Source organism: Oryctolagus cuniculus, chromosome 4, assembly GCF_964237555.1.
Source record: "Oryctolagus cuniculus chromosome 4, mOryCun1.1, whole genome shotgun sequence".
Lineage (NCBI taxonomy): Eukaryota > Metazoa > Chordata > Mammalia > Lagomorpha > Leporidae > Oryctolagus > Oryctolagus cuniculus.
In genome coordinates, this window is record NC_091435.1 from 56,478,457 (window position 1) to 56,503,406 (window position 24,950).

Sequence of the window (24,950 nt, forward strand, 5' to 3'; positions counted from 1 at the left end):
CTGTCTGCTGGTTCACTTTCCAATGCAACAGTCAGAGGCTGGGCCATGCTGAAGCTAGGAGCTCTGAACTTCATCTTTGTCTCTCAAATGGGTGGCATCGGCCCAAGCACTTGAGCCTTCTTCTGCTCCCTCCCAGGATTCATTAGCAGAAATCTGGTTGGGAAGGGGAGCAGCTGGGACTTAAAATAGCAACCCAATGTGGGAATTGGGCATCCCAAGCAGCAACTTAACTGCTGTGCCACAAAATCCACTCCTAATTACTTCTTTTTTTAAAAATTTTATTTATTTATTTGAAAGGCAGAGTTACAGAGAGGCAGAGGCAGAGAGAGAAAGAGGTCTTCCATCCACTCCCCAAATAGCTGTTATAGCCAGAGCTGTGCCAATCTGAAGCCAGGAGTTTGAAACTTCTTCCGGATCTCCCACATGGGTGCAGGGGCCCAAGGACTTGGGCCATCTTCCACTGCATTTCCAGTCCACAGCAGAGAGCTGGATAGGAAGTGGAGCATCCTGGACTGGAACCAGCACCCATATAGGATGCTGGAACTGCAGGCAGAGGCCTCACTGGCCACACCACTGTGTCAGTCCCCTAATTATTTTTTTAAATGCCTTGTCTTCAAATAATTACAGTCTGAAGCACTGGGGGTTAGGGCTCCAGTGTATGATTTTTAGGGGGAGGGAGACACAATTCAGTCTATAACACATAGATTTGCTTTAGCTGGATCTTTGAAGATGTGAAAACAAATCATAGGAAATTATTTTGACGTGAGTGGTCAAAGGGACCCATTGTGATTGAGCAGCTGGGTACCTAAAAATGAATATGGCTTTCCTAAACAAACTTCTAACTGCTCTTTAACGTGATGGTGTGAGAATGAGTGGTTTTTTTTTTTTTTTTGCCAGGCAGAGTGGATAGTGAGAGAGAGAGACAGAGAGAAAGGTCTTCCTTTTGCCGTTGGTTCACCCTCCAATGGCCGCCACGGCCGGCGCGCTGCACTGATCCAAAGGCAGGAAGGAGCCAGGTACTTATCCTGGTCTCCCATGGGGTGCAGGGTCCAAGTACTTGGGCCATCCTCTACTGCACTCCCGGGCCAGAGCAGAGAGCTGGCCTGGAAGAGGGGCAACCGGGACAGAATCCGGTGCCCTGACCGGGACTAGAACCCGGTGTGCCAGCGCCACTAGGTGGAGGATTAGCTTATTGAGCCGCGGCACCGGCTGAGAATGAGTTTTAAGGCATGGATGGGTCCCATTTGGAAAAGGAACTACTAGGACATTTCATAGTGAAATGAATGAGCAGAAAGAGTCAAATCTGTAAGTCCTCAAGAGATTTCTGTAAAAATGGAGATAGCCTTTGGGTAGGGCAGAGAGGCTATCTGGTGAGTTTGGTTTTAGACCTCTTGATTAGAATTAGAATTCAGAGAAAAGGCCAGAGCTAAATATAGAAATCTAGTCTTTGTGTAAGTCATGGTTGGATCTGTAGAAGTAAAGCTTGCTCAGAGTTCAAAAAGGACAGCAGACAGGAATTCTTAGGTCTTAGACTGGTTTGTTGTTACACAGGTTTGGAAGACAATAGGGAACTTTGTAGGTCCTCTTTAGCTAAAATAGCATTTCGGCTTTTTTTCCTTTAACCTTGCATTGCTTCCCTTTATTAACAATTGGCATTGTATTGTATAGCTATTTGATTACTGTCTTTCTTTCCCAGAAGAATGTAAGTCCATGAAGGGACAGACTGGCTTACTGGTCATTATTGTATTCTTGGTACCTAGAAGAGTGTCCAGAACATCATACGTGCCCAATAAATACTTGGATTTTTTTTATTTGAAAGGCAGATATCTATCTATCTATCTATCTATAGATATATGCCTATCTATATATATAGATACATCTATATATATATAGATATCTAGAGAGAGAGAGAGAGAGAGAGAGAGAGAGAGAGAGAGAGAACTTCCATCTGCTAGTTCACTTGCCAAATGGCTGCAATGGCCATATGGGCCGATCCAAAGCCAGGAGCCAGGAACTTCTTTCAGGCCTTTCACATGGGTGCAGAGGCCCAAGTACTTGGGCCATTTTCCACTGCTTTCCCGGGCAAATTAGTAGGGAGCTGGACTGGAAGTGGAGCAGCCAGGACTCAAACTGGTGCCCATATAGGATGTTGGCACCACAGGCGGTGGCTTTACCTGCTATGCCACAGCACCAGCCCAATAAATACTTTTTTTAAATGATTTATTTTATTTATTTATTTGAAAGTCAGAGTTACGGGGGCGGGGGTGGGAAGAGAGAGAGAGAGAGAGAGAGAGAGAGAGAGAGGTTTTCTATCTGCTGGTTCACTCCGCAGATGGAAGCAACGGCTGGAGCTAGGCCCATCTGAAGCCAGGATCCAGGAGCCTCCTCTGGGTCTCCCACACGGGTGAGGGGCCCAAGGACTCGGGCCATGTTCCACTGCCTTCCCAGGCCATAGCAGAGAGCTGGATTGGAAGTGTAGAAGCTGGGACTGGAATCAGTGCCCATAAGGGATGCCGGCACTGCAGGCATCGACTTTACTAACTAAGCCACAGCGCTGGCCCCAATAAATAATTTTTAATAAATCTATGAATAGGTGAATTTTTATGATCAATAGAATTTAGATTGATAATTAAATTGCTGGATATTTTCTTTTTATGTTAAAATAAAATTTTTTTCAACAAATGTCTTTTGATAATGAACAGTCACAGGTATTTGAGTCTCAAAACATCTAACATAAAACTTTGTTTTGTTTCTGTCTGTGCTTTCCCTTATATTTTCCCCCAGTCAAGATCCCGTAGGTCCTCCTCTGCTACAGTTTTTTTTTATGAGGAAGTAGATGTGACTTTGAAAATCCAGGCATTGTGACAATCTGGTTACTCTTTGAGATTCTCTGTTTACATTTCCTTCTTTTGGTTATCATTATTTGTGAAGTTCTTGGTGTCTGTCTGGTCTCTTTTCCTGATGCTCACCATTCCGGTCTCATTGTACCTTACTGAGTGATGGTAGTCTGTGCAAACATAGGAAGTCTATTGCTCTTCAGGAGGACTGCTAATTATGGCTTTGTGTGGTAGTGTTGTCATAAAATGCAGTCTTAGGGTGGGCATTTAAACCAAGTCCACACTCCTTTTTTCTAGGGAATCATAATCAAACAAAAATCTGAATCTACTGACATTTTATATGGAGTAAAGACTCATTACATCTGACTTCCTTTTTTTGTAGTCTGAGGGGACTAAACAGCACCAGAACTATTGGGTAAAGTAATTTGAAGCAGTGATTCTCCAGCAAATGGGAAATTCCTCTTTAAAGGACCATCTCAATCACTGAGGAAGTGCTTTCAAGGGCCATAGACCATTTTGAAGTTTGTAGTGGCCACAGAGCACCTTTCTGACAGGAGCATGTCCTGTGGATCAGATGTGTTACAGGAAAAAAAGGTTGAGAATCACTGATCAAATATTGAGGATTTTGAATATAAAACTAATGATGACTTTGTTTCTTTCTGTCCTCTACTCTTTACTGCAGGGTTGCTTTTTTGGTTTTCCAGACCCTTTTTGTTAGAATTTTGGGGCCAGTGTTACGGCACAGAGGTTTAAGCCATTGCTTGTGATGTCTGCATCCTATGTAGAGTCAGAGTGCTGGTTTGAGTCCCAGCTGCTCCACTTTGGATCTAGCTTCTTGTTAATGTGCCTGGAAGATAGCCCAAGTGCTTGAGATCCTGCCACTCATGTAGGAGAATGGCGTGGAGTTCCTGGCTCCTGGCTTGCTTTAGTCTGGCCCACCCCTGACTATTGTGGCCATTTAGGGAGTGAGCCAGCAGGTAGATGATCTCCCCCATTCTCTCTCTCTTTTGTCTCTCCCTCTCTCTCTGTTGTTCTGCCTTTCAAATAAATAAACAATAAATAAATCTTTAAAACCTTCTATAGAAAGAATTTTCTGCAGAGTAACAAGGCACGTCTAAAATCCAGAATGAGATTAAGAGATGACATTTTGAATGTGCTTGTTTAAAGATATAGAAAAAATAGAAGTGTGTTGACAGGAGAACCTGTTTATTGGACCTCATGACCTCATGGAATTGTTAGTTATAATAATTTTATGACTTAGAAATTATATACTTAGGGGTCAGTGTTGTGGTGTAGTGAGTAAAGCCGCCATTCCATATGGTTCATGTCTCGGCTGCTCTATTTCTGGTCCAGCTCCCTGCTAATAGCCTGGGAAAAGAGTAGAAGATGGCCCAAGTACTTGGACCTCTGCCACCCTTGTGAGAGACCTAAATGGTCCCCAACTCTTGCATTTGGATGGATGATTTCTTTCTCTCTGTATCTTCCCTTCTCTTTCTCTGTAACTCTGCCTTTCAAATAAATAAATAAACCTTAAAAAGAAAGAAATGATATACTTATGATTTTTTAAAAAATACATTGGGCTTCTTCCAAATGAATCTGTACAAATATGGAAGTGCTTTGGGAGGTGAAAATGCTATGCAGACACAAGGTATGACTAACAGGTTTCAGTATAGTCTGTAAATAATCCTATCTTGCTTCCTTTAGCTGCAGATACACAGTAGGAGGAATATTTACTCAATGGTCATAATTTATGGGAATGAGAAGGGAACTAACACTCTATGTCTGCATCAAGTACTTTACACATGATTTTAACAATTTGCTAAAGGTCTTAGTAACCTCATTTATAGGTGAGTAAACTGAGGCTCAGAGGTTAAAGGACTTCTCCAAGGTCACATGGCTGGTAAAGGCTAGACCTGGGCTTATGGGCTTTAAAGCCATGACACTATAGTGTCTCTAAGCACTTTTGGTTAAAGTGGGATTGGCAACCTTTTCCTATAATGGGCCAAACAGTAAATATTTTGGGTTTAGTGAACCAAGAGACAAAATGAAGGATATAGTATATGCATATTTATATGACCATTTGAAATGTAACCATTTATAATGTGAAAGTGCTCTGCCCTTTTGGACAAAGCTCACCTACATAATTTTGTGGGTCATTTAGGGATAAAAACCATCATTATAAATAGAACCATGTGAGCTAAGAACAATTTTCAGGGGGAATTTTAGGAAAGCACACTTGGTTCCTGTGGATGTTTTGTGTGGGTTTTGATCATTACTTGTTAAAGCATGTGGTACACCAAGCAGCCCTTCAGACCAACCCCAAACATTACTCCGTGGTATGTATCATATGGTATTATGCGAGTTATATATGCATTAATAGTATATGAATTTTTGATCAAGTGGAAAAAACTTTTCTTTAGAAATGAATGGTAAAGAAGACAAATTTGTTTTGTTTTCAAGTTTAAATACTTGGATTTCTTCTGGGCTGGCAATGGCAAGATATATTGCTAAGAATGTACTGCAGAGTACTTTAGCATTGCTATGATTATAAAGCATGTTGGACTGGGGTGTTTGACTATGTGATCTGGCTTTGCCTAAGGTTCCTCTTCCATCCAACCGTCAGAGGACAGGCCTTCTGTAGGATTCCTTTTCTTAGTGGATAACTTACATGGCACCTCAGAGGTGCTCAGAAAATATCTGTGGGACAGAATAATAAATAGCAGCTTTTTAGACACTGTCATGCAACGAGTGCCAGAGAGATGTCTCCAGATCCCCCAAATTTGCTTTGACATAATCAGAATGCTCTGCTTGTGAGAGAGGTAGGTCTTGGACATCTGCCAGTCTAAGAATATTGGCCTTGAAGAGAGGAATCCTTAGACCTTGTTGTAAATGTGGCATGCTGATGGTAGTCTCTGAGGATGAATTTTAACTGGGCAAGCCTGGGTGGGAGGGGGAGTAGGAGGAGGAGGAGGAGTGGGAGGAGTGGGAGTGAGATGAATAGAGATTCCCTTTCTGCTAGTTCATTCCTCAAATGCCTGCAACAGCCAGGGTTGGACCAGGCTGAAGCTGGGAGTAGGGAACTGAATCATGGTCTCATCACACAGGTGGCAGGGACACAGGTAGCAGTCATTGCCTGCTGCCCCACAGGGTGTGCATTACCAGGAAGTTGGAATCAGGAGCAGAGTGGGAACTCAGCCACTCTGATATGGGATGGGGACATCACAACTGGTATCTTAATTGCTGCATCAAACACCTGCCGCAACTTTTTATATTTTGATGCATTAAAACATGTTGCTCTGTCTTGCACTTCGAATAGATTTTTTTTACCCATGTTGTGATCTTGTATTGTTCTTTTGGAAAATATTACTTAATTAAGTTGGGCTGATTTTTCCTAATGTCATATTTCTTCGTATCAACAAAATCAGATTTCTTACTAAAACATTACCACTGACATCATCAAAAAAAATCTTCAAGTATTTGGAGCTCTCAAGTTCAGGATACTTCTTTTAATTAAAAATTTTATTTGATTTATTTAATTTTTACATATTTACAGTGTTCAATGTAACATTTCAGTACAGGTATATAATGTGCACACTCTCCCTCCCTTCTTTGCTCCCAAATAAATAAATAAATTTTTAATTGGACCTAAATGATACATACATATCTACATCTATGTCTGTATAAAAAGTTCATTTGTATGGTTTCAGTTTCCATACTTCATATATCCTTTAAAGAAGTTTCACAAAATTCTGATTTTCATTTGGCAATGGATAGTATGATTTCCCTTATCATGAAAAATTTATTTTGTTCATTAAAAAATGAAAATCTGGCCAATACTTAAGTCTGAATAACCACAGTTTGTCAAGTAAAGTTGGTGTTCCATGAAAAACAGTGGCTAGTTCAGTTCATAACTTAAAGGATATTTCTTTTTATTTAAAAAAACTTGAGACATGTTTTACATATTTATAGGGTTCAGTGTGACATTTCAGTACAGAATGTGTAATGATAAGATCAGCATAATGGGCATATTCATAACTTCAAACATTAATCACTTTGTGTTAGGGACATTCAAAATCTACTCTACTAAATTTGAGAGAGAAAGATCCCATCCACTGGTTCAGTCCTGAAATGTCTGCGGTGGCTGGGGTGGGCCAGGTGGAAGCCAGGAGCCAGGCACTCAATACAGGGCTTCTACATGGATAACAGGAACCCGAATACTTAAGCCATCACTGCTGTCTCCCAGGTTCGGAATTAACAGGAAGCTGGAATTGGGAACTGGAGCTGGGACTCAAACTCAAGTACTCCACGATGAGATATGGGCATCTCAACCAGTGTCTTAATTGCTGGGCCAAAAGCCTCCCTTCTATTAGCTATTCTGAAATATACAATTAATTGTTCTCAACCATAGTTGTCCTATCAAGCAGTATTTGATTAGAATAAATGGCAAAGTCATATTGCTCAGCCTAATAGACAAATGCTTTTCCTTGACACAACCCTCACACTTCAGGATGCAGCACAAACTTGCTATGCATGTTATTAAAAGGTACATAGATGTATTTCAAGGATTCAGATTTAATTAAATTAATAATCATTACTGATTCATCTTGGATTTTCTTAAGTGTAACTGGCTCTTTATTCCTTTCTACAAGTGTATGGTGAAGAATACAGTAAACCCTAGTTCATTTTACTGCTACTGCCTTGATTTGTTTTAAGGCACCAGCAGTTTTAACCACTATTCTTTTTGTGTCCTCGTTGTAAGTGTCAAACACAGTTGTTCTCAGGTGAATGATGAAATGCAAGTTATTGTACACTTTGCTTGCTTCAGCACCCTTTGTGTTTGCTCTCAAGCATTCAAATAAAAGAGCTCTGATGATTAGCTGGTGCTGATAGCAGATAAATATAAAAGTATCTAGTCCATACAGTTTTTTTTTTTAGTTTTTTTTCATGCATTTTTTTTTATCTTTTATTTAATGAATATAAATTTCCAAAGTACGACTCATGGGTTACAATGGCTTCCCCCGCCATACCGTCCCTCCCACCCACAACCCTCCCCTTTCCCACTCCCTCTCCCCTTCCATTCACATCAAGATTCATTTTCGATTATCTTAATATACAGAAGATCAGCTTAGTATACCTTAAGTAAGGATTTCAACAGTTTGCTCCCACACAGAAAAATAAAGTGAAAAATAATAGATGATTTTTTTAAATGATGATGAAATCAGATCAGACCTATTGTCATGTTTAATCCCAGTGAGAGTCAAGTTGGGAATTGATAATTTCTTTTTTTTTCTTTTTTTTTTTTTACAGAAGATCAGTTTAGTGTACATTAAGTAAAGATTCCAATCGTTTGCACCCCCATAGAAACACAAACCATACAGTTTATAGTTTTGTCCATTTCTAAGGCAAAAATGTAATTCTGCAGACAAGATATGTTTGCAGTTAAATGTTTAATTCACTGAATTACTTTATCATTACAAGGTGGCAGTGCAGTGTTTTTTTTTTTTTTTTTTTTTTTTTTTTTTTTTTTTTAATAGAAGCACAGAGACAGAGCTGCAATCTGCAGGTTCACTCCCCAAATGCCTGCTGGCTTACCCCTGAATTCCACAAAGGACAGGACAGGTGTAGCTGGAGCCAGGAGCTCGGAACTCAATCCAGGTCTCCCACATGAGTGGCAAGAGACCTGCTGTCTCCCGGGGTCTGCACTGGCAGGAAGCTAGAATCCAAAACCAGGGCTGTGTGATGTGGGGAGACTATGAGATACAACCAGTGTCTTAACTGCTGGGCCAGATGCCCATCCACAGTGATTTCACTTGGTGACTTTTCATCTAGAACACATTGAGAAAATAAACTGTACCAGGCTTTATTACTCATTCACCTATGATCTCTTCTGTAAGATAGTGGTATCTTACCCTATAAGCTACTGGGTTTTCATTTCAAGTTTGAAAAGTTGTTTCAACAATTTTTAGCTTTTCAAAAGTTCATTACATTTTAAAATGCAGTTTCTTTTTTAAAACTTTGGTTTCAAAATGGTGTTATAACTGGTACCATAAAACTATTAAAAATGTTCCGTTGCATAAGATACAATAAGGTAAATTATTAACATAATTAAAGCCAAGGGAAAACAGCATTGCCATATTTTTATTTACTTCAGTTTCTTCCAGTGACTTTGGAATAAATTTCTCCTTTTAATAAGTCACTGAACTCTCTGATATGTCATTTTCATCTGTTTCAGTATCTTTAAATGTAGACAGGACATCTGAGCCTTGAGGAAACAAGTCTTCTAATCTCCCCCTTTTAAACAAAAGATTATTCCCAATCAGATGAACAAGGATTTTAATCTCTCTCTACCTATAATGAGTAGTGCGACTTTGGACAGATTCTCAAAGCTCCACTTTCCATATACAGTTTTTGTGTGCTGGCAATCTCGGAGTGGCTTTGGGGGTTCTGGCTCAAGGTTCCTTATCAGATTACAATCCAGATGTTGGCCAGTGCTGTAGTCAGCTGAAGGAGTGATGTGGGTTGGAGGATCTGCTTTCAAAGTAGGTCACTCATGAGGAGGTTGGACTGTTGGCTTTGGTTGACTGTTCCAGAATGTCCTCATGACGTGGTGACTGCATTCCCAGCTCCCAGAGTTGAGTGTTCAACCAAACTTGATTAGGGAAATGTCAGTGTCATACCGTTCAACCTAACAGACTAATGGACCTTATATTTCAACACTGAAATAATGCAAAGTATATTTACATTCTCTTTTTGTAGTGATACTAACCAGGAACCATGCTTCTATACTGTGTGGGAGGGCTTCTGGGCATTCAGTGCTGGATCTTCTCAAATAGTACTACTACTTTGGCATTTCATAGAAAACGTTATTTTGAAATGTTAATCTTTTGTTGACCGTACTTACATATATTAAGTTCTCCAGAGGCCATGATTTTTGGTTTGAACTTTTATATACTAAACAAAACTGTAAATGCTTTTAGGAGGAGAATTAATTTTGTAAAAAAATTTTTCTAGGAATTTCTTTGGGCATTTAAGTCCTTTATTATACAAGGACACTTCAAAAAGTTCATGGAAAATGGACTTGAAGATAAGTTTATTTTTGTGCAAAATATTTTGATATTCATGCAGTTCTTTCCTGACATACATTTTCCATGAACTAGTTGGAGACCTTGCATTTTTTTCACAGTCATCAAGGAGTTTTTTCTTTTAATTAATTAACTTTATGAAAATTACCAAGAATTGGAGGGAGGGAGAGGCAGCAGTAAGTTTCACAGCAACATCTTTGTGAGAAACAAAGACATTTGTTCTCCGAAGCTACTCCCAGCAGGGTCTTAATATCATCTGTTAATACAGGGTAACGATACAAGCTCCCCATGCCCTCCCACCTTTCTGGAACCCTAATGTCCTGCTTTAGCTGATTTTTTTCTGTGATCTGCAGCTGACACAGCTCCTCATGGCCCCAACCATTGCCAGACTGGGTACTCTTTGATGGCTCCATGTCTGCTCCGTGGATTCGGCTTTAGCAATGCTACCCAGCTCCATTTTCTTTCCATTTGCTTTCCTAAGGTCAGGTTAATTCTGTCCAGAGCTAATGCAATAGTTCCTAATAGCCTCTGGGCTCCTCAGTCTCACCTCCTCTAAGCTGCTTCCAGTTAATTCTGTCTGCCTAAAATTCTTGTTTCCTTAGTGTTTGTCAAAGAAAGCTCCAGTGTCTCAGCTGGCCATGGGAGGTGCTCCACCGAGCGCACCAAGTTACCTTTCACACTTTGTGTCATCATCTTCCCTGTGACAGTACTATGGGACTATAAACTCTTGGCTCCTGCCGTTCCCTCTTCCTTAAATGGGGCCGGCCTGTACTGAAGGCCAGCAAAGATTTTCCTCCTGACCTCCTTTATTCTCCAACAGACGTGTTGTCTCTTTTTAGGCCACTCACTGAACTTTGTATTCCTCGTGATACTTAATCATAATCTGTTCTTTTAATATAGTATGTGTGTACTTACCTTATCATTCTCCCAAGTTATAATGCACTTGAAAGGACAGACTTAATCATTCATCTCTTTCTCTTGCAAACTGCTGGCCTGGATTTTTTTTTTCCCAGTTGGGCTTCAGTAAACAGTTGTATAAATCCACCGAGGAACAAGTATTTGAGAATAGTGGAGGCCAGGATTCCTGTTTATCAGGCACAATCTAAGTAGAACTTAAAAAGTTACATAAACGCACACACATAGGTATTCAGGTACTTTAAAAAGTTCATGGACAATGTGTATGGTATGCATGGCTTTCAGTGTTTATGTTTCCCCACACCAAAGTAAATGTATCGTTTAATGCCATTTTCCGAGAGTTTTTTAAGTACCCTCATAAGTGTATCATTTTGTTAAAATGGCTCTGTTGTTTAGGGTTGCACCTAAAATAATTAGTTGTAGCCCAGATGATAACTCGAGAGCAGAAAACGGCTTCGCCATCTCCATCAACTTGGGTCCACGTTTTAAAAAACGCTGCTTTGAGGAGGCAAGCTATTTTGAGGCTCTTGAGAACCTTCCAGAGAAACAGGCCTTTCCCCAGGCCGGCTGGGAGCTCGCCGCGTCAGGGCGGGCGGAGCGTCCGTCCCGACTTCCCACTCCCGCCGAACCAGGCCGACCTGTTCCTGTCGGGGCCTGTCCGCCTCGCCCTGAGGGCACACGACCTCTCCTGGGGCGCCCACACCGGCGAGGGGCGCGCCGAGGGCAGGGGAGGGCCGTCCCGGGCGCCTCTGGACAGGCGGCCGGACGGGGGTCAGGGTCTGGGAGGCGAGCGGCGGGAAGCCACATTCGGGGTTTCCAGGCGAGGGACAGGAAAACAGGCGGCCGGCCGGGGCGGAGCCGGGCAGGCGGGGCGAGGGCGGAGGGCTCATTGCCTCATCCTGTACATTTTACTGGAAACCGGCCGCATCCGGAGGAGGGGCTGGGAGGCGGCCCGGGTGCTGCCAATAGCCGGGCCGGTTAAATACCCTCGCCGCGCCCGTGCTCGCGCTGTGCGCCTGCCGACAGGTCCCCCGAAGCGCTGCTATAGAAGGCAGACGCGCGCGACGAGCCGGTGGTGCAGTGTCCCGGAGCCCCGAGCGCCGAGCCCGGGAGCATGATCGTGGACAAGCTGCTGGACGACAGCCGTGGCGGAGAGGGGCTGCTGGACGCGGCCGGCGACTGCGGCCTCATGACCAGCCCGCTCAACCTGGCCTACTTCTACGGCGCCTCGCCGCCGGCCGCCGCTCCTGGCGCCGGCGACGCGGGCTGCACATCGTCCGGGCCCTCGGCGCCCGGGTCGCCCGGCTCTGACTCCTCCGACTTCTCCTCTGCGTCCTCCTGCGGGGCTGTCGAGTCCCGGTCGAGAGGCGGCGCCCGCACCGAGCGCCTGCAAGGTACTCAGCGTCCTGGCATCCCTGTTTCACCCGAGACCCACGCGCCTGGGGGTGGACAGGCCGGGCGCCCAGATGGGCAGGCCTCTGCCAGCTGTAAGGTGGCCCTGTGCAGGACATAGGCACGTTAGGCGTCGTGTATTGAGCGGTACTGGATGCCTGTCCTGGGCTTGGCGTCGAGCTGACTCAAAGCTGGCGGGCTTGCAAGGTCCCTCAGGGCTGAGAGCTTGGCGTCAGGGTGGGGGTGGGGGGCAAGCACGACATCTAATTTCCCTGTCTGCCCGCCAGCAGCTCGTGAAGTGTGACGACTAGGCTGTGACGGGGTTTTGGGGTCTGTTAGAGGTGCAGCTTTCTTGTGGGTATTTTAGTGAAAAGCTAAGGGGAAACGAGAAGGGGATTGGGAAGTGTTTACAGTCACGATTTCTAAGTTTTTCTGGAAACTCTTACATGGTCATTCAAGAGAAGGAATTGCTGTTGCCGGGATGTAAGGCGAAGCTGGCCAACGGCGACCGCGCCTGTGGATTTAGCTGGCGATGCTGGCGCGCTGGGGACGCCTGTTGGGGTCTCCGTGGTCATCTGCTTTTGTGTTTTCGGTGTGCGTGGGGATGGATAAGCCGTGTGTAGCGGAGAGAGGCGTGATGTTTCCTTTCTTCGCTTGTGAATCGGTTCGTTTCCTTTCTTAATGAACCGAGTTGCATAATTTGGGGAAAAACAGGATGCCGTTGTGGGTGAGATGTAACGCCTAAGTTCGAAGGTTGCTGAGTCTGGTGAGCGTGATTTAAACAACATCTCTTTCCGGTGTTCCTCAGTGCTGGGCACTGCTGTTTAGGATCTTTTATTAAAAACAATTTTTTTTTTCATTTTCATTTTAAATCATTGGGAAAGTGAGCTGAGCAGCTGTTAAATGTATAACAATTGGCCGGCGCCGCGGCTCACTAGGCTAATAATCCTCCGCCTTTCCGCCCGGGACACCGGGTTCTAGTCCCGGTCGGGGCGCCGGATTCTGTCCCGGTTGACCCTCTTCCAGGCCAGCTCTCTGCTGTGGCCAGGGAGTGCAGTGCAGGGTGGCCCAAGTGCTTGGGCCCTGCACCCCATGGGAGACCAGGATAAGTACCTGGCTCCTGCCATCGGATCAGCGGGGTGCGCCGGCCGCAGGGCACCGGCTGCGGCGGCTATTGGAGGGTGAACCAATGGCAAAAGGAAGACCTTTCTCTCTGTCTCTCTCTTTCACTGTCCACTCTGCCTGTCAAAAAAATAAAAAAATAAAAAAAATAAAAAAATGTATAACAATTAAAAAGTGTGTGTTTAGAACCTTTTATTTCACATTTGACATTCATCTGGATAAAAGTAGTTGCTCGTTCCTTGGTTTACCACACAGCCATTGGGGATTTCTGAAAGTACATTTTTTTTCTCCCTGTGACGTTGATTTATTAATTGCTATCATTCCAGAGAAATGCCATGTTAGGTTTTGGCAGTTTTGTTATCTGTTGAAATCCCTAAATTGTGTTTAGTAACTCTCCTCATTGTTGAGATGTTAGTCTCCTTTATGATGCATATGTTCAGATTGTGCTTTGTTTCTTGTCCCATCTTTTTACTGCTTTTGATAGAGTGGCTGAATTATTCATTTCCTGACATTTTAAATGTTTGAGCTCATCTTATATCCCAGTTGGTTGTGATGCACTGCTGGTCAGAAGTGGAACACTTACCTACATAGATACCACATTTAAAAGTGTGTTTTAAAGTTTCAATGTGAAATGAGCATATTTCCTTTTTGCTTAGAAGGCCTGAATGAGCAATTCCCATAACGGGAAATCCTGCGTGTGTATTGGAAATGTGTTTAAGCTCAGTGACTGAGGCTTTCTTGGCACAGTTGAATTGAGGGAAGTAATAAGAATAAGTCTAAAATGTTGTTAATTAGTTTTTGGTTCATTGAGATCTTTGAAGGAAGCTGTTTTATACCTTTTTAGGTGTGTAGAATTAATGGACTCTCAATTTTGATGTGAATATTGAGTCTTTGATTTGAAAACTGTTCCCTCAAGTTTTTTCCGAAGTCAAGAATAATTACAAATCTCTAAGAGTCAGGGTGATAAAATCTGTGATCTATCTCATGGGGAAGAGGCAGACTAATTTGGGCTTACCCATTGGCTCTGGCCCTCCACCGCATTTTTTTTAAGATTTTTTTTTTATTTTATTTATTTGAAAGGCAGAGTTACAGAAAGGCAGAGAGAGGGAGACATTTTCTATCCGCTTGCTGGTTCACTCCCTAGATGGCCGCAACAGCTGGAGCTATGCTGATTGGAAGCCAGGAGCTTCTTCTGGGTCTCCCACGTGGGCACAGAGGCCCAAGCACTTGGGCCATCTTCCACGGCTTTCCCAGGCCGCAGCAGAGAGCTGGATTGGAAGTGGAGTAGTCAAGACTGAAACCGGCGCCCATATGGGATGCCGGCACTGCAGGTGACAGTTTTACTTACTATGTCACGGCACTGGCCTCCCCTCTACTACATATTAAAGGGCTTTAATTCCTTAGGATACTATGTAGGAGCAAGTCTCAGGCAACCTCAGACTCTTGAGTAGAGCTGGGGACTGACACACAAAGCCACTGACCAGTGTAATTGGGAAAGACTTTGCAGTTTGTTACATGGGGACTTTATATTTATACGGCTATGCTTTGGGGGTTGTTAAGATTTGTGTCTACGAAGAGATTTAATTGGGCCATAAAACATTTTTTTTTTTTTTCCCGAACAGTTGAGCCCCATATGGGGGTTGGCAGGCAGCAGAGAGGACCCTTTCAAGGTGTTCGTGTGAAGAACTCCGTGAAAGAACTCCTGCTGCACATCCGAAGTCATAAGCAGAAGGCTTCTGGCCAAGCTGCGGATGATTTTAAGGTGGTACGCATTTCTTGCTTTGAGTGGATTGGAGGGGAGGTTAGTCTGCCAGGGTTATTGCTTTCTACTGACCAGCGTCCAGTAAGTCACTTGCAGTTTTTCAGATGATAGAGTTCATAGGACAGAGACCGGACTTGTCTTGATGTCTGCTCTGTTCCTATCACTTAACCCAGTGCCAGGCACATGGTAGGTATCCGAGAGAAATTGATGAATGAAAGCAAGTTAGGGCCAAGGAAATAATCAGTATTCAGTTGACATGGGATGTTTTGACTACACAGGGAAAAGATAAATGGCCTTTATTAATTTAGTCTTAATAAGTTGAACTAAGGTGAAAGTGAAAATGGGGAAGTTGCAAGAGAGAATGAGAACTGAGAATGAAGTAAATATTGATAGAATAACTGATTCCTGGTAAGCTATAAAGGGCGGTAGAGATAAGTCTCTTTATTGATATATATTAAGCAGGAAACCATTTTGTGTATATTAAATTGGAAATTCTTTTTCTTTTATAGACACAAAGTGTGAATATAGAGCAGTTCACAGGTAAGAGTTACTTCTGTTCATAATCTTAGAGTAAAATAATTCAGTGTGATGATGGGAAAACTTGCAAGGTAAAACGGTCACTGACTTCATACTCATTTCTTGGGACAGAATTGAAGAACACAGTATCATATACTGGGAAAAGGAAAGGGCCTGATTTGTTTTCTGATGGACCAGCTTGCAAAAGGCCAGCTCTGTTGCATACCCAATTTTTGGTAAGGACTATTTGCTTCTGCATACCCTTTTGAAGTTATCCCTGAACTAATTTTAGAAGGAAGGCAGAGTACAAGGTGTGTTTTCTTTCTTTTGCAGACACCACCTCAAACACCAACGCCGGCAGAGAGCATGGAAGATGTTCATCACAATGAATCCAAACAGGACAGCTGTGCCGACCTGCTTCAGAACATTATGAACATTAAGAATGAATGCAGCCCAGTTTCCTTGAACACAGTCCAAGTTAGCTGGATGAACCCTGTGGTGGTCCCTCAGAGCTCTCCACAAGAGCCGTGTCGGGACTTTCATGGAGGGCAGATCTTCTCCCCACCTCAGAAATACCAACCATTCCAAGTCAGTGGCTCCTCCCAAGTGATGGACCAGGCTTCTATGTATCAGTATTCTCCGCAGAACCAGAATACAGAACAGCCGCCCCCGCAACATTACACCCATAACCCGACTCTGGAATACAGTCCTTATTCCAGGACTTCCCAGTCCCCCAGCTGTGAAGCAAGCCTCTTTGATAGTCAGGCACCACAGTTCTGCCCAAACACCACTTTTACAACCCTCCTAAGTGGTCATGGGGAATCTGAGAATATTACTGTTCCCATTCAGACTTCCCCCAGTGTCCAGCAGCAAAATGATACTCACTTGCAGAACTTCAGTCTGATGCCAAACAGTGCTTGTCAGGCCATGGCGGGGCATGATGCAGGCGCTACCGCTTTAAGCTCAATCCAGGACATCAGCAGTCCAATGAGCACCACACAGTTAGGGAAGTCATTTTTTCAGTGGCAAGTAGAGCAGGAAGAAAGCAAATTGGCAAATATCTCCCAAGACCAGTTTCTTTCAAAGGATGCAGATGGTGACACGTAAGTATCCTTTTATCTCGGGTACTTAAGTCAAACTTGTTGGATCTAGTGGGTGCAGAGTTTTTCTAGTTGGATACCTTAATTGTTGGCTAACCAAGATGACTATTATAGACAGAAACTGCTACTCCATGGTGACTCATATTTTAAGAGTTTACCTCTTTTCTTTTTGGCTGAAACTAATTGTTCTAAATTAATAAAAATATGTGTGTGTGTCTTTGAATAATTGGTTTTGGAATACCAGCATAAACTGTGTCTTCAGAAACCATAGTTAAGCATAAAAATTGTGAGTTGATTTATAGATTGAATCCTAATCTGTGCTAATGACTTTTGTGGCATTGGGCAAGTTATTTAACCACTCTCCGCCCCAGTTTCTTAACACGTAAAATGATAGTGCTTCTCACAGGGTTTTTATGAGTATTAAAAATTATAGTTCCAAAGGGATCAGCATGGTGCTTGGCAGCTTTTTTCTTATTTCTGGTAGCCTGAGTTATCCCTTTGCAACTTGGCTGTGTTACCAACCTACCAGAAAGAACAAATTATGCTCTGTAGTATTCCAGTTCAGTGTATCAATATATCAAAAAGAGGGTTAAAGGAAATTTTTTTTTAAGAGGAACTTCAGGGAAATTAGAAGTGATTCACCTCCTTTCCCTTGCTTGTTCCCCAGGTTCCTGCATATTGCTGTTGCCCAGGGGAGAAGGGCACTTTCCTATGTTCTCGCAAGAAAGATGAATGCCCTTCACATGCTGGATATTAAAGAGCACAATGGGCAGGTGAGGATCTTGGCAGAGTCTGGAATGGCAAAGATCTGGTCATAGTAAAGTGACTGATGGACCAGATAATTTCAGAACTGAAGAGCAAGAGCGTTTAGTTAATATTAACTTTGAGATATTGACTTTTGCTACCATCAACCTTGAAGTTATTAACATTGACTTTGTAGTTATTTGATCGAAGATTGAGTATAATAAAGCCTCACCCTGTTTATTTTAGTTTCCTTGTCTTACAATATCTGATTGCTTATTAGTAGAATTTATTTTCTCTATGTGGGATTTTCCCTAAGTCACAGTTTAATTTCATATGCCTTGTTAGGGTACTGTTACATGTTAAAATACATATACATAAAAATATATATACACATGTTTGTGTATGTATATGTATATGTGTATATGTGTGTGTATACATATATATATATATATGCTTTTTTTCTCCTGAACATCCACAGAGTGCCTTTCAGGTCGCAGTGGCTGCCAATCAGCATCTCATTGTTCAGGACCTGGTGAACCTTGGGGCCCAGGTGAACACCACAGACTGCTGGGGAAGGACACCTCTGCATGTCTGTGCTGAGAAGGGGCACCCCCAGGTGCTTCAGGTAAGAGGCAATGACGCAGACTCTCATCACTGTGGGCCGAGAGGGGGCTTGGATATTAGAAGTGCGATGTAGGTTTCTTGGTGAAATAGTGTGTTTTGAGTTGACTTTATTATTCCTTGGGATACCAAGAGATCAGTATTTATATAGTTTGTCTTTTGCCAACAGATGTCTGTTTTAAAATTTTGCAGGCAATTCAGAAGGGAGCTGTGAGGAGCAATCAGTTTGTGGATCTTGAGGCAACTAATTATGATGGTAAGCAGCTGAAACTTTATTGAATAAAGAATCATTTGGAGTCTGGAGTCCATAGCTTTAGGGTACTGTGTATCATAAAATGAATGAGGGAGGTAATTAAAGCGAAAATATTCTATAGATAACATTAGCACAAAACTCAACAGAGGGAGTATTCAGGTTACCTTCGTATTTGTGGAATCCATTTATAGTGAAAGTGAAAGGTTTGTAACAGTAGAGGGACGTGCAGACTTAATGAGATCCCTGACTGCTTTATTACAAATTTTTTTAAAGGCCTGACTCCCCTTCATTGTGCGGTCATGGCCCACAATGCTGTGGTGCATGAACTGCAGAGAAATCAGCAGCCTCATTCACCTGAAGCCCAGGAGCTTTTACTGAAGAATAAGAGTCTTGTTGACACCATTAAGTGCCTGATTCAAATGGGTGCGGCAGTGGAAGCAAAGGTAAATTCTCAAAAGAGGTGTGAGATGGAATCAGGAAGAAAAGTGATTAAAGCCAGTGATCTTACTCTCTAGTACAAATTCAAACTTCTTTTTAAAATATTGACAGAGTGAGTGGCAATGTATGGTTGGGTAGTTAGGAAGCTTAGATTTTTGAAAGATCCTTTCATCTGCTTTATTGATTTATTTGAATCATCTGTGGATTATTATCCAAAATATCAATTAGTTGTGAAATTAATGTCTTTGTTTTAAAGGAAAGGAAAATGCTTGGAATTGATATTTTCACTTTCATTTTCATACACGGAGGAGTGCTTTTTTTTTTTTTAAAGATTTATTTATTTATTTACTTGAGAGGCAGAGGCAAGTGAGGTCAGTCTTCCAACTGCTGGTTCACTCCTTAAAAGACTGTAACAGCTGGAGCTGGGCTGATCCGAAGCCAGGAGCCAGGAGCTTCCTTTGGGTCTCCCATGCAGGTGCAGGGACCCAAGCACTTGGGCCATCTTCTACTGCTTTCCTAGGCCATAGCAGAGAGCTGGAGCAGAAGTAGAGCAGCTGTGACTCAAATGGGCACCCTTATGGGATGCCAGCATTACATGCAGAGGCCTTACCTGGTACGCCACAGCACCGGCCCGAGGACGAATGCTTTTTGTAAGAGTTTCCTCATTGTTGTAGGATCTGGACTTAAGTTTTCTGTTTTATGAACTTGAAAATATTTTAGTCCTTTTAAATTCAGGATTCATTTTCTGAGTATCTCCTTTGTGCAAGGAGGTTAGGTGTTTTGGATCATAAATCGCTTGGGACCCTGAGGACTTACTGTCTGATAGAAGAGTTAAGAAATAACAGTTAAATATAACTCTGCAGGTTGACCACCAAACCTGGAAACACAGGTAAATGCATAATAAATGGTTTATTGATGTATTAGATGTATTACATGATTAAAAAACCACCATTTTATGTTTCCACGGTTTTATAGCTACCCTGTATACAAGGATAGACTGATAAGAGGCAGCTAGGCAAATTAATAGGAAATTGAAGAATCAGAGTCCATTTACCTTGGGATTAAGGGAGGCTTTGTGGAGAAGGGTGTGTTGAAAGTGAGTCTCCCTGGTGGAGTCAGACATTTGAAGGTCAAGGTGAAAGTGTTTTCCAAGACTTGGTGTCTGGATTTTAATTTCTTCCCTCTTGCCTTTGACCAGGACCGTAAAAGTGGCCGTACAGCCCTGCATTTTGCAGCTGAAGAAGCAAATCTGGAACTCATTCGCCTCTTTTTGGAGCTGCCTAGTTGCCTGTCTTTTGTGAATGCAAAGGTACTTTTAGAAAGCTTTTGTGACCATGCCAGAGTTGGAACGACCTTTACACCTTCAAGCTTTTGAGCCCTTTTCCCCAAAAGCCCCCTACCTAATGTAGGTTTTGTTTGTTTTCAGGCTTACAATGGAAACACTGCCCTCCATGTTGCTGCCAGCCTGCAGTATCGGGTGACACAGTTGGATGCGGTCCGCCTGTTGATGAGGAAGGGAGCAGACCCAAGTACACGGAACTTGGAGAATGAACAGCCAGTGCATTTGGTTCCTGATGGCCCTGTGGGAGAGCAGGTGAGGGTCACAGGAGGGAGGGGACATTCTCCTTAGACACTCTGGTCTGAAACATAGGAGATGCTCCTTAGGTGTCCAAGTCTCACAGTAGTCATTGTAGCACTTTGGAGTTACTTTGTATCCAAAAGATTAAGAAATTGGAAGGATTTCCAAGGACCAAAATGGTCTGAAGTCTCTCTTCCGTGACTCAGGTTTAGGTTTAGAGTAGATCAGAATGGTTCTAGATTTGAAAACTGGTGAAATAGAAGGTACACCAGGGAAGAGAATCTGAGTTTTATAAGCCGTGCTTTCAAATTTCGTGGGTGTAAATGACTTGATATATGTTGAGTATTTGTAGTAGTTCCAGGCACATATTAAATGCTTAGTGAACATGAGCTATTATTTTTATTATAGAAATAAAAAGCTTACTAGAGTAATACGTGATCCTGAAAGGGACTGGGAAGGCAATTTGAATAATTTAGAATTTAGGAATATTTTAAGGCAAATTTTGCTTTACTCAATAAAATATGATTATATATGATTATTGGGAATTGAATAGTATCACATGAATGAACCTCTCTAGATAATAAGAACTTAAAATGTTAAAGTAAGAACTTAAAATAAGAACTTAAAGTGCAAATATTTTCCTGGGGGAACTGAGAATGATTGTCTCTGGTGGGTCATTACATACTTTATTAATCACAAAATATATAGAATACAATTTAGCTTTTTCTTTGCTTCCTGTCTGTCATAATGACTATAATATTAGAGTAACCCCTATTTGTAGGGCTCATATAACTTTGAATGAATCTCTTGATAGTTCATAAAAACTTTTTATGTAAATTACACCTCTTAGTAGTTATAGAAACTTTGCAGTAATTGTGATTCATAGCAGTTTCAAGGCCAGGGACTGTCATTAACTAGTGAGCTTAATATTTATTTGAGCTTCATTGGTAGTGGTGTGCACTCCGGAAATGATGTTCACAGGAATTCCTGAGGAATGGAATGTTCTCACATTGCTCTCCTTTCTGTTTTTGTGTGTGTGTTGGGGGAACACACAGTATTTGCTTTTATTGTCAGACTGTGGTCATTGTGTTTCCTTCTAGTAGTTATCAGTTGTATCTCCTACCCCTATCTTCTCTCTTCTAAACTGTTGCTCTAAGTATCTGTGAGGTAAGAAACATATGCAAAAATCTGTCAGAGATATGAAATTAACCATAGGCTATACACCAACATGGGAGCCTGCCTCTGATTCATAGTCATTTGGGTAACATGGCCACTATTTTGTTTTAGAAAGCTTTTATTTAATAAATAAAAATTTCATAGGTACAGCTTTTGGAATATAGCAGTTCTTCCCTCTATACCCGCCTTCCCACTTCCATTCCTGTCCCACCTCCTACTCCTTCTCCCAACCCATTCTTCATTAAGATTCATTTTTAATTATCTTTATATACAGAAGATCAACATTATGCTAAGTAAAGATTTCAACAGTTTTCACCCACACAGATACACAAAGTATAAAGTACAGTTTGAGAACTAGTTTTACTGTTAATTCTCAAAATACAACTCATTAAGGACAGAGGTCTTCCATGGGGTGCAAATGCACAGCGAATCCTGTTGTTGATTTAACAATTGACACTCTTATGACGTCAGTGATCACCCGAGGCTCTTGTCATAAGCTGCCAAGGCTATGGAAGCTTTTTGAGTCCACAAACTCCGTCAGGATTTAGACAGGGCCATAAACAAAGTGGAAGTTCTCTCCTCCCTTCAGAGAAAGGTCCCTCCTTCTTTGATGGCCCCTTCTTTCCACTGGGTTCTCACTCACAGAGATCTTTCATGTAGGTCATTTTTTTTCCCCAGTGTCTTGGCTTTCCATGTCTGAAACTGCTCTCATGGGCTTTTAGCAAGATCCAAATGCCTTAAGGGCTGATTCTGAATGGCCGCTATTCTTACTGAAAGAATATTAATGATTTATTTGTGTGTGTTTAAAGGGATCTTCAAAAAGTTTGTGGAAGATGCATATTTTGGCAAAACTAGATTTACATGGATTTCAAAATTTTTTTTGCACCAAAATATGCTTATCCTTTAATTTCATTTTCTACAAACTGTTTTGAAGTACCCAAGTATAAGATAGGTTTTGTGTTCTTGTTAGTTAAGGCTAACTTCAAGATGAACAGGATATGTCACTGTAATTATTGCCTTGTAATAAGTGCTTTCACAAATAGCAGAAGTAAAGCTTCAGAAAGGAATGTAGGTCATCTTTAAGTTGTTGGAGCTTTTCAACCTCAGATAATTTTTAATGGAGTTTTTTTACTATTTTGTACTCAAAAGATCATTATAAGAGATCTGAAATAAAGTGTGAAAGGAGTTATAGCATTTTTTTAAAGTCACCTGAAAATACTGAAAAATATTGTGTACATTTCTTCGTATGCTTATAAGTTAATAGGAATAGTATAGCATATATACAAAAGAACCTCTGAAGGAAATGTACCACTTTGATCATTAAAAAATAAACATTACAGTCTTACTTATTTCTTTCAGATCCGACGTATCCTGAAGGGAAAATCCATTCAGCAGAGAGCTCCACCGTATTAGCTCCATTCACTTGGAGCCTGGTCAGCAACACTCACTGTCAGTTAGGCAGTCCTAATGTATCTGTACATAGACCATTTGCCCTGTATTGGCAAATGTAAGTTGTTTCTATGAAACAAACATATTTAGTTCACTATTATATAGTGGGTTATATTAAAAGAAAAGAAGAAAAATATCTAATTTCTCTTGGCAGATTTACATATTTCATACCCAGGTATCTGGGATTTAGACATCTGAATTTGATCTGAGTGGTAAAATTGCCTTCAATTAACAGTAGCTTTTGGGTAGGAAGAAACTTTGTTTTTGTGGCGGTGCTTTTGTAGCTGTTGCCAGTTTGAAAGCAGGTAAATTATAAACATTTCTTTAAGAAAAAAGTGAAAGCATTTGGAAGGAAAAAATAAAGCCTGGGTATAGTATTGAGGCTCATTTGGCTTGGTACAGTAGCTGTTAATTATTTGTGTTGGAAAGTCTCTAGTCAGTGGACTAGATGAAAGATGTCCATAGTTAGAATTTGATCTTTGTAAACTGTAAATAATTGTTACTTTTGTCTTTAAAAATATTGTACATATTTGGCCATTAACATGACCATTTTTGAAATGTTTTAATCAATAGGAAATAGCAAGTGAATTGATAAGTATTTTTTAAAAAGCTTACATATTCAAAGGAGCTATTACTGTGTAATCACCCAACTAAAGTCTTTGTAAGTAAAGTAGATGGAGATTGTTCCCTTAGTGGCTGAAAGAGCTGTTTGAATTGTAAATATGCTTTTTCTCATGCATTAAAATGACACATTTTATGGCTCACCCTGTAGAATTTATAACTTATATGTCCTGTTAAAATTTTTGCTTTTTTTATGTAATAGAATGAAAGTCAATGTTAAAACATGTCTTCCTGTTTACTGTTGTCAAACAATAATGACGCACTGTGATGTTTTATATTAACATTCAGGAAAAAATGCCCCAAGGAACATATTTGGCTTCGATTGAACACTAAATTTTTATAATAAATTTAGCTCATTGAAAACTTCTTTTTCTTAAATGGTCTCACAAGCAATTGACTAAATTATCTTTGTAGCTAAGCACTTATATTCTTTTAAAAAGATACACCTTTGAATTGATCACATTGTTTGACCCAGTATGTCTTGTGGACAAAAGTTAGAGTCATTTGGTATCTGTAAATATGGTATGATGCAAACCAGTCCACTCGCACTGGAAAAAGTCTTCCATGATTTTAAATAAACATTAATTCACTAATACTGTTTGTCTTGACCACGTGTGTTTTCTTGTCATGGTCTTTTGTTTTTAATTGCCATAGACAGAGAATGTACTACAAATAACTTATATAAATACATTCATTGGTTAATATATTTAAACTTGGAATTGTTTTTTTGAGAACGTGTTTCCTGAAAGATATACAAGACTTACCATCAAAAATTACTTAGGTTCATCAATAGAGGTTTATTATGTTTTTGGAACTATCATGAAAGATTAATAGAAACTGCCCATTATGCGGAAGTTCATATGGTTAAAAAAAAAAAAAAAGGTAAAAGGGAGCAGTGAACAGAAGAAAAACAGCTGGGAGAAGGGAGCAGTGAACAGAAGAAAAACAGCTGGGAGATTAATAGCATCATACTGAGAGGTTTAATCGGTGAGCAGAGTAAACGAGGTTCTTCCATTTCCCGACCTAACCATTTTGATGTGTGTGAGCATAAATACATCAACATAGGGACCTTTGCATTGCGGTGCAGAGGGCTAAGCCACCACCTGTTTTACTGGCATCCCATATGAGTCCTGGCTGCTCTACCAGTCCCCTGCTAATATTCCTGGGAAAGCAGTAGAAGATAGCCTAAATATTTGGGCTCTTGGCTACCCACGTGGGAGACCCAGAAGGAGTTAGCCATGCTATTTGGGGATGGAAGATTCTGTCTGTCTCTCCCTGGCTTTCAAAGTAAATCTTTGGAAAAGAAAAAACATTTCTCTCAGCATCAGTTGTGACAATTGCTC

The 24,950-nt window shown here is 41.3% G+C and overlaps 1 protein-coding gene across 2 annotated transcripts in view; it reads left to right on the forward strand.

Moving 5' to 3' along the window:
* Positions 1–24,202, forward strand: part of NFKBIZ (NFKB inhibitor zeta) — a 33,284-nt gene extending 9,082 nt beyond the window's left edge. The window contains 12 exon segments of one of the 2 annotated variants that reach the window (NM_001297491.1): positions 11,949–12,228; positions 14,971–15,110; positions 15,620–15,650; positions 15,759–15,862; positions 15,960–16,729; positions 17,394–17,499; positions 17,949–18,095; positions 18,284–18,347; positions 18,618–18,787; positions 19,981–20,091; positions 20,209–20,376; positions 22,897–22,950. In NM_001297491.1, coding sequence (NP_001284420.1) covers positions 11,949–12,228; positions 14,971–15,110; positions 15,620–15,650; positions 15,759–15,862; positions 15,960–16,729; positions 17,394–17,499; positions 17,949–18,095; positions 18,284–18,347; positions 18,618–18,787; positions 19,981–20,091; positions 20,209–20,376; positions 22,897–22,950 — 2,145 coding nt within the window. 2 annotated transcript variants of the gene reach the window in all.
* The last annotated feature ends 748 nt before the right edge of the window (positions 24,203–24,950 follow it).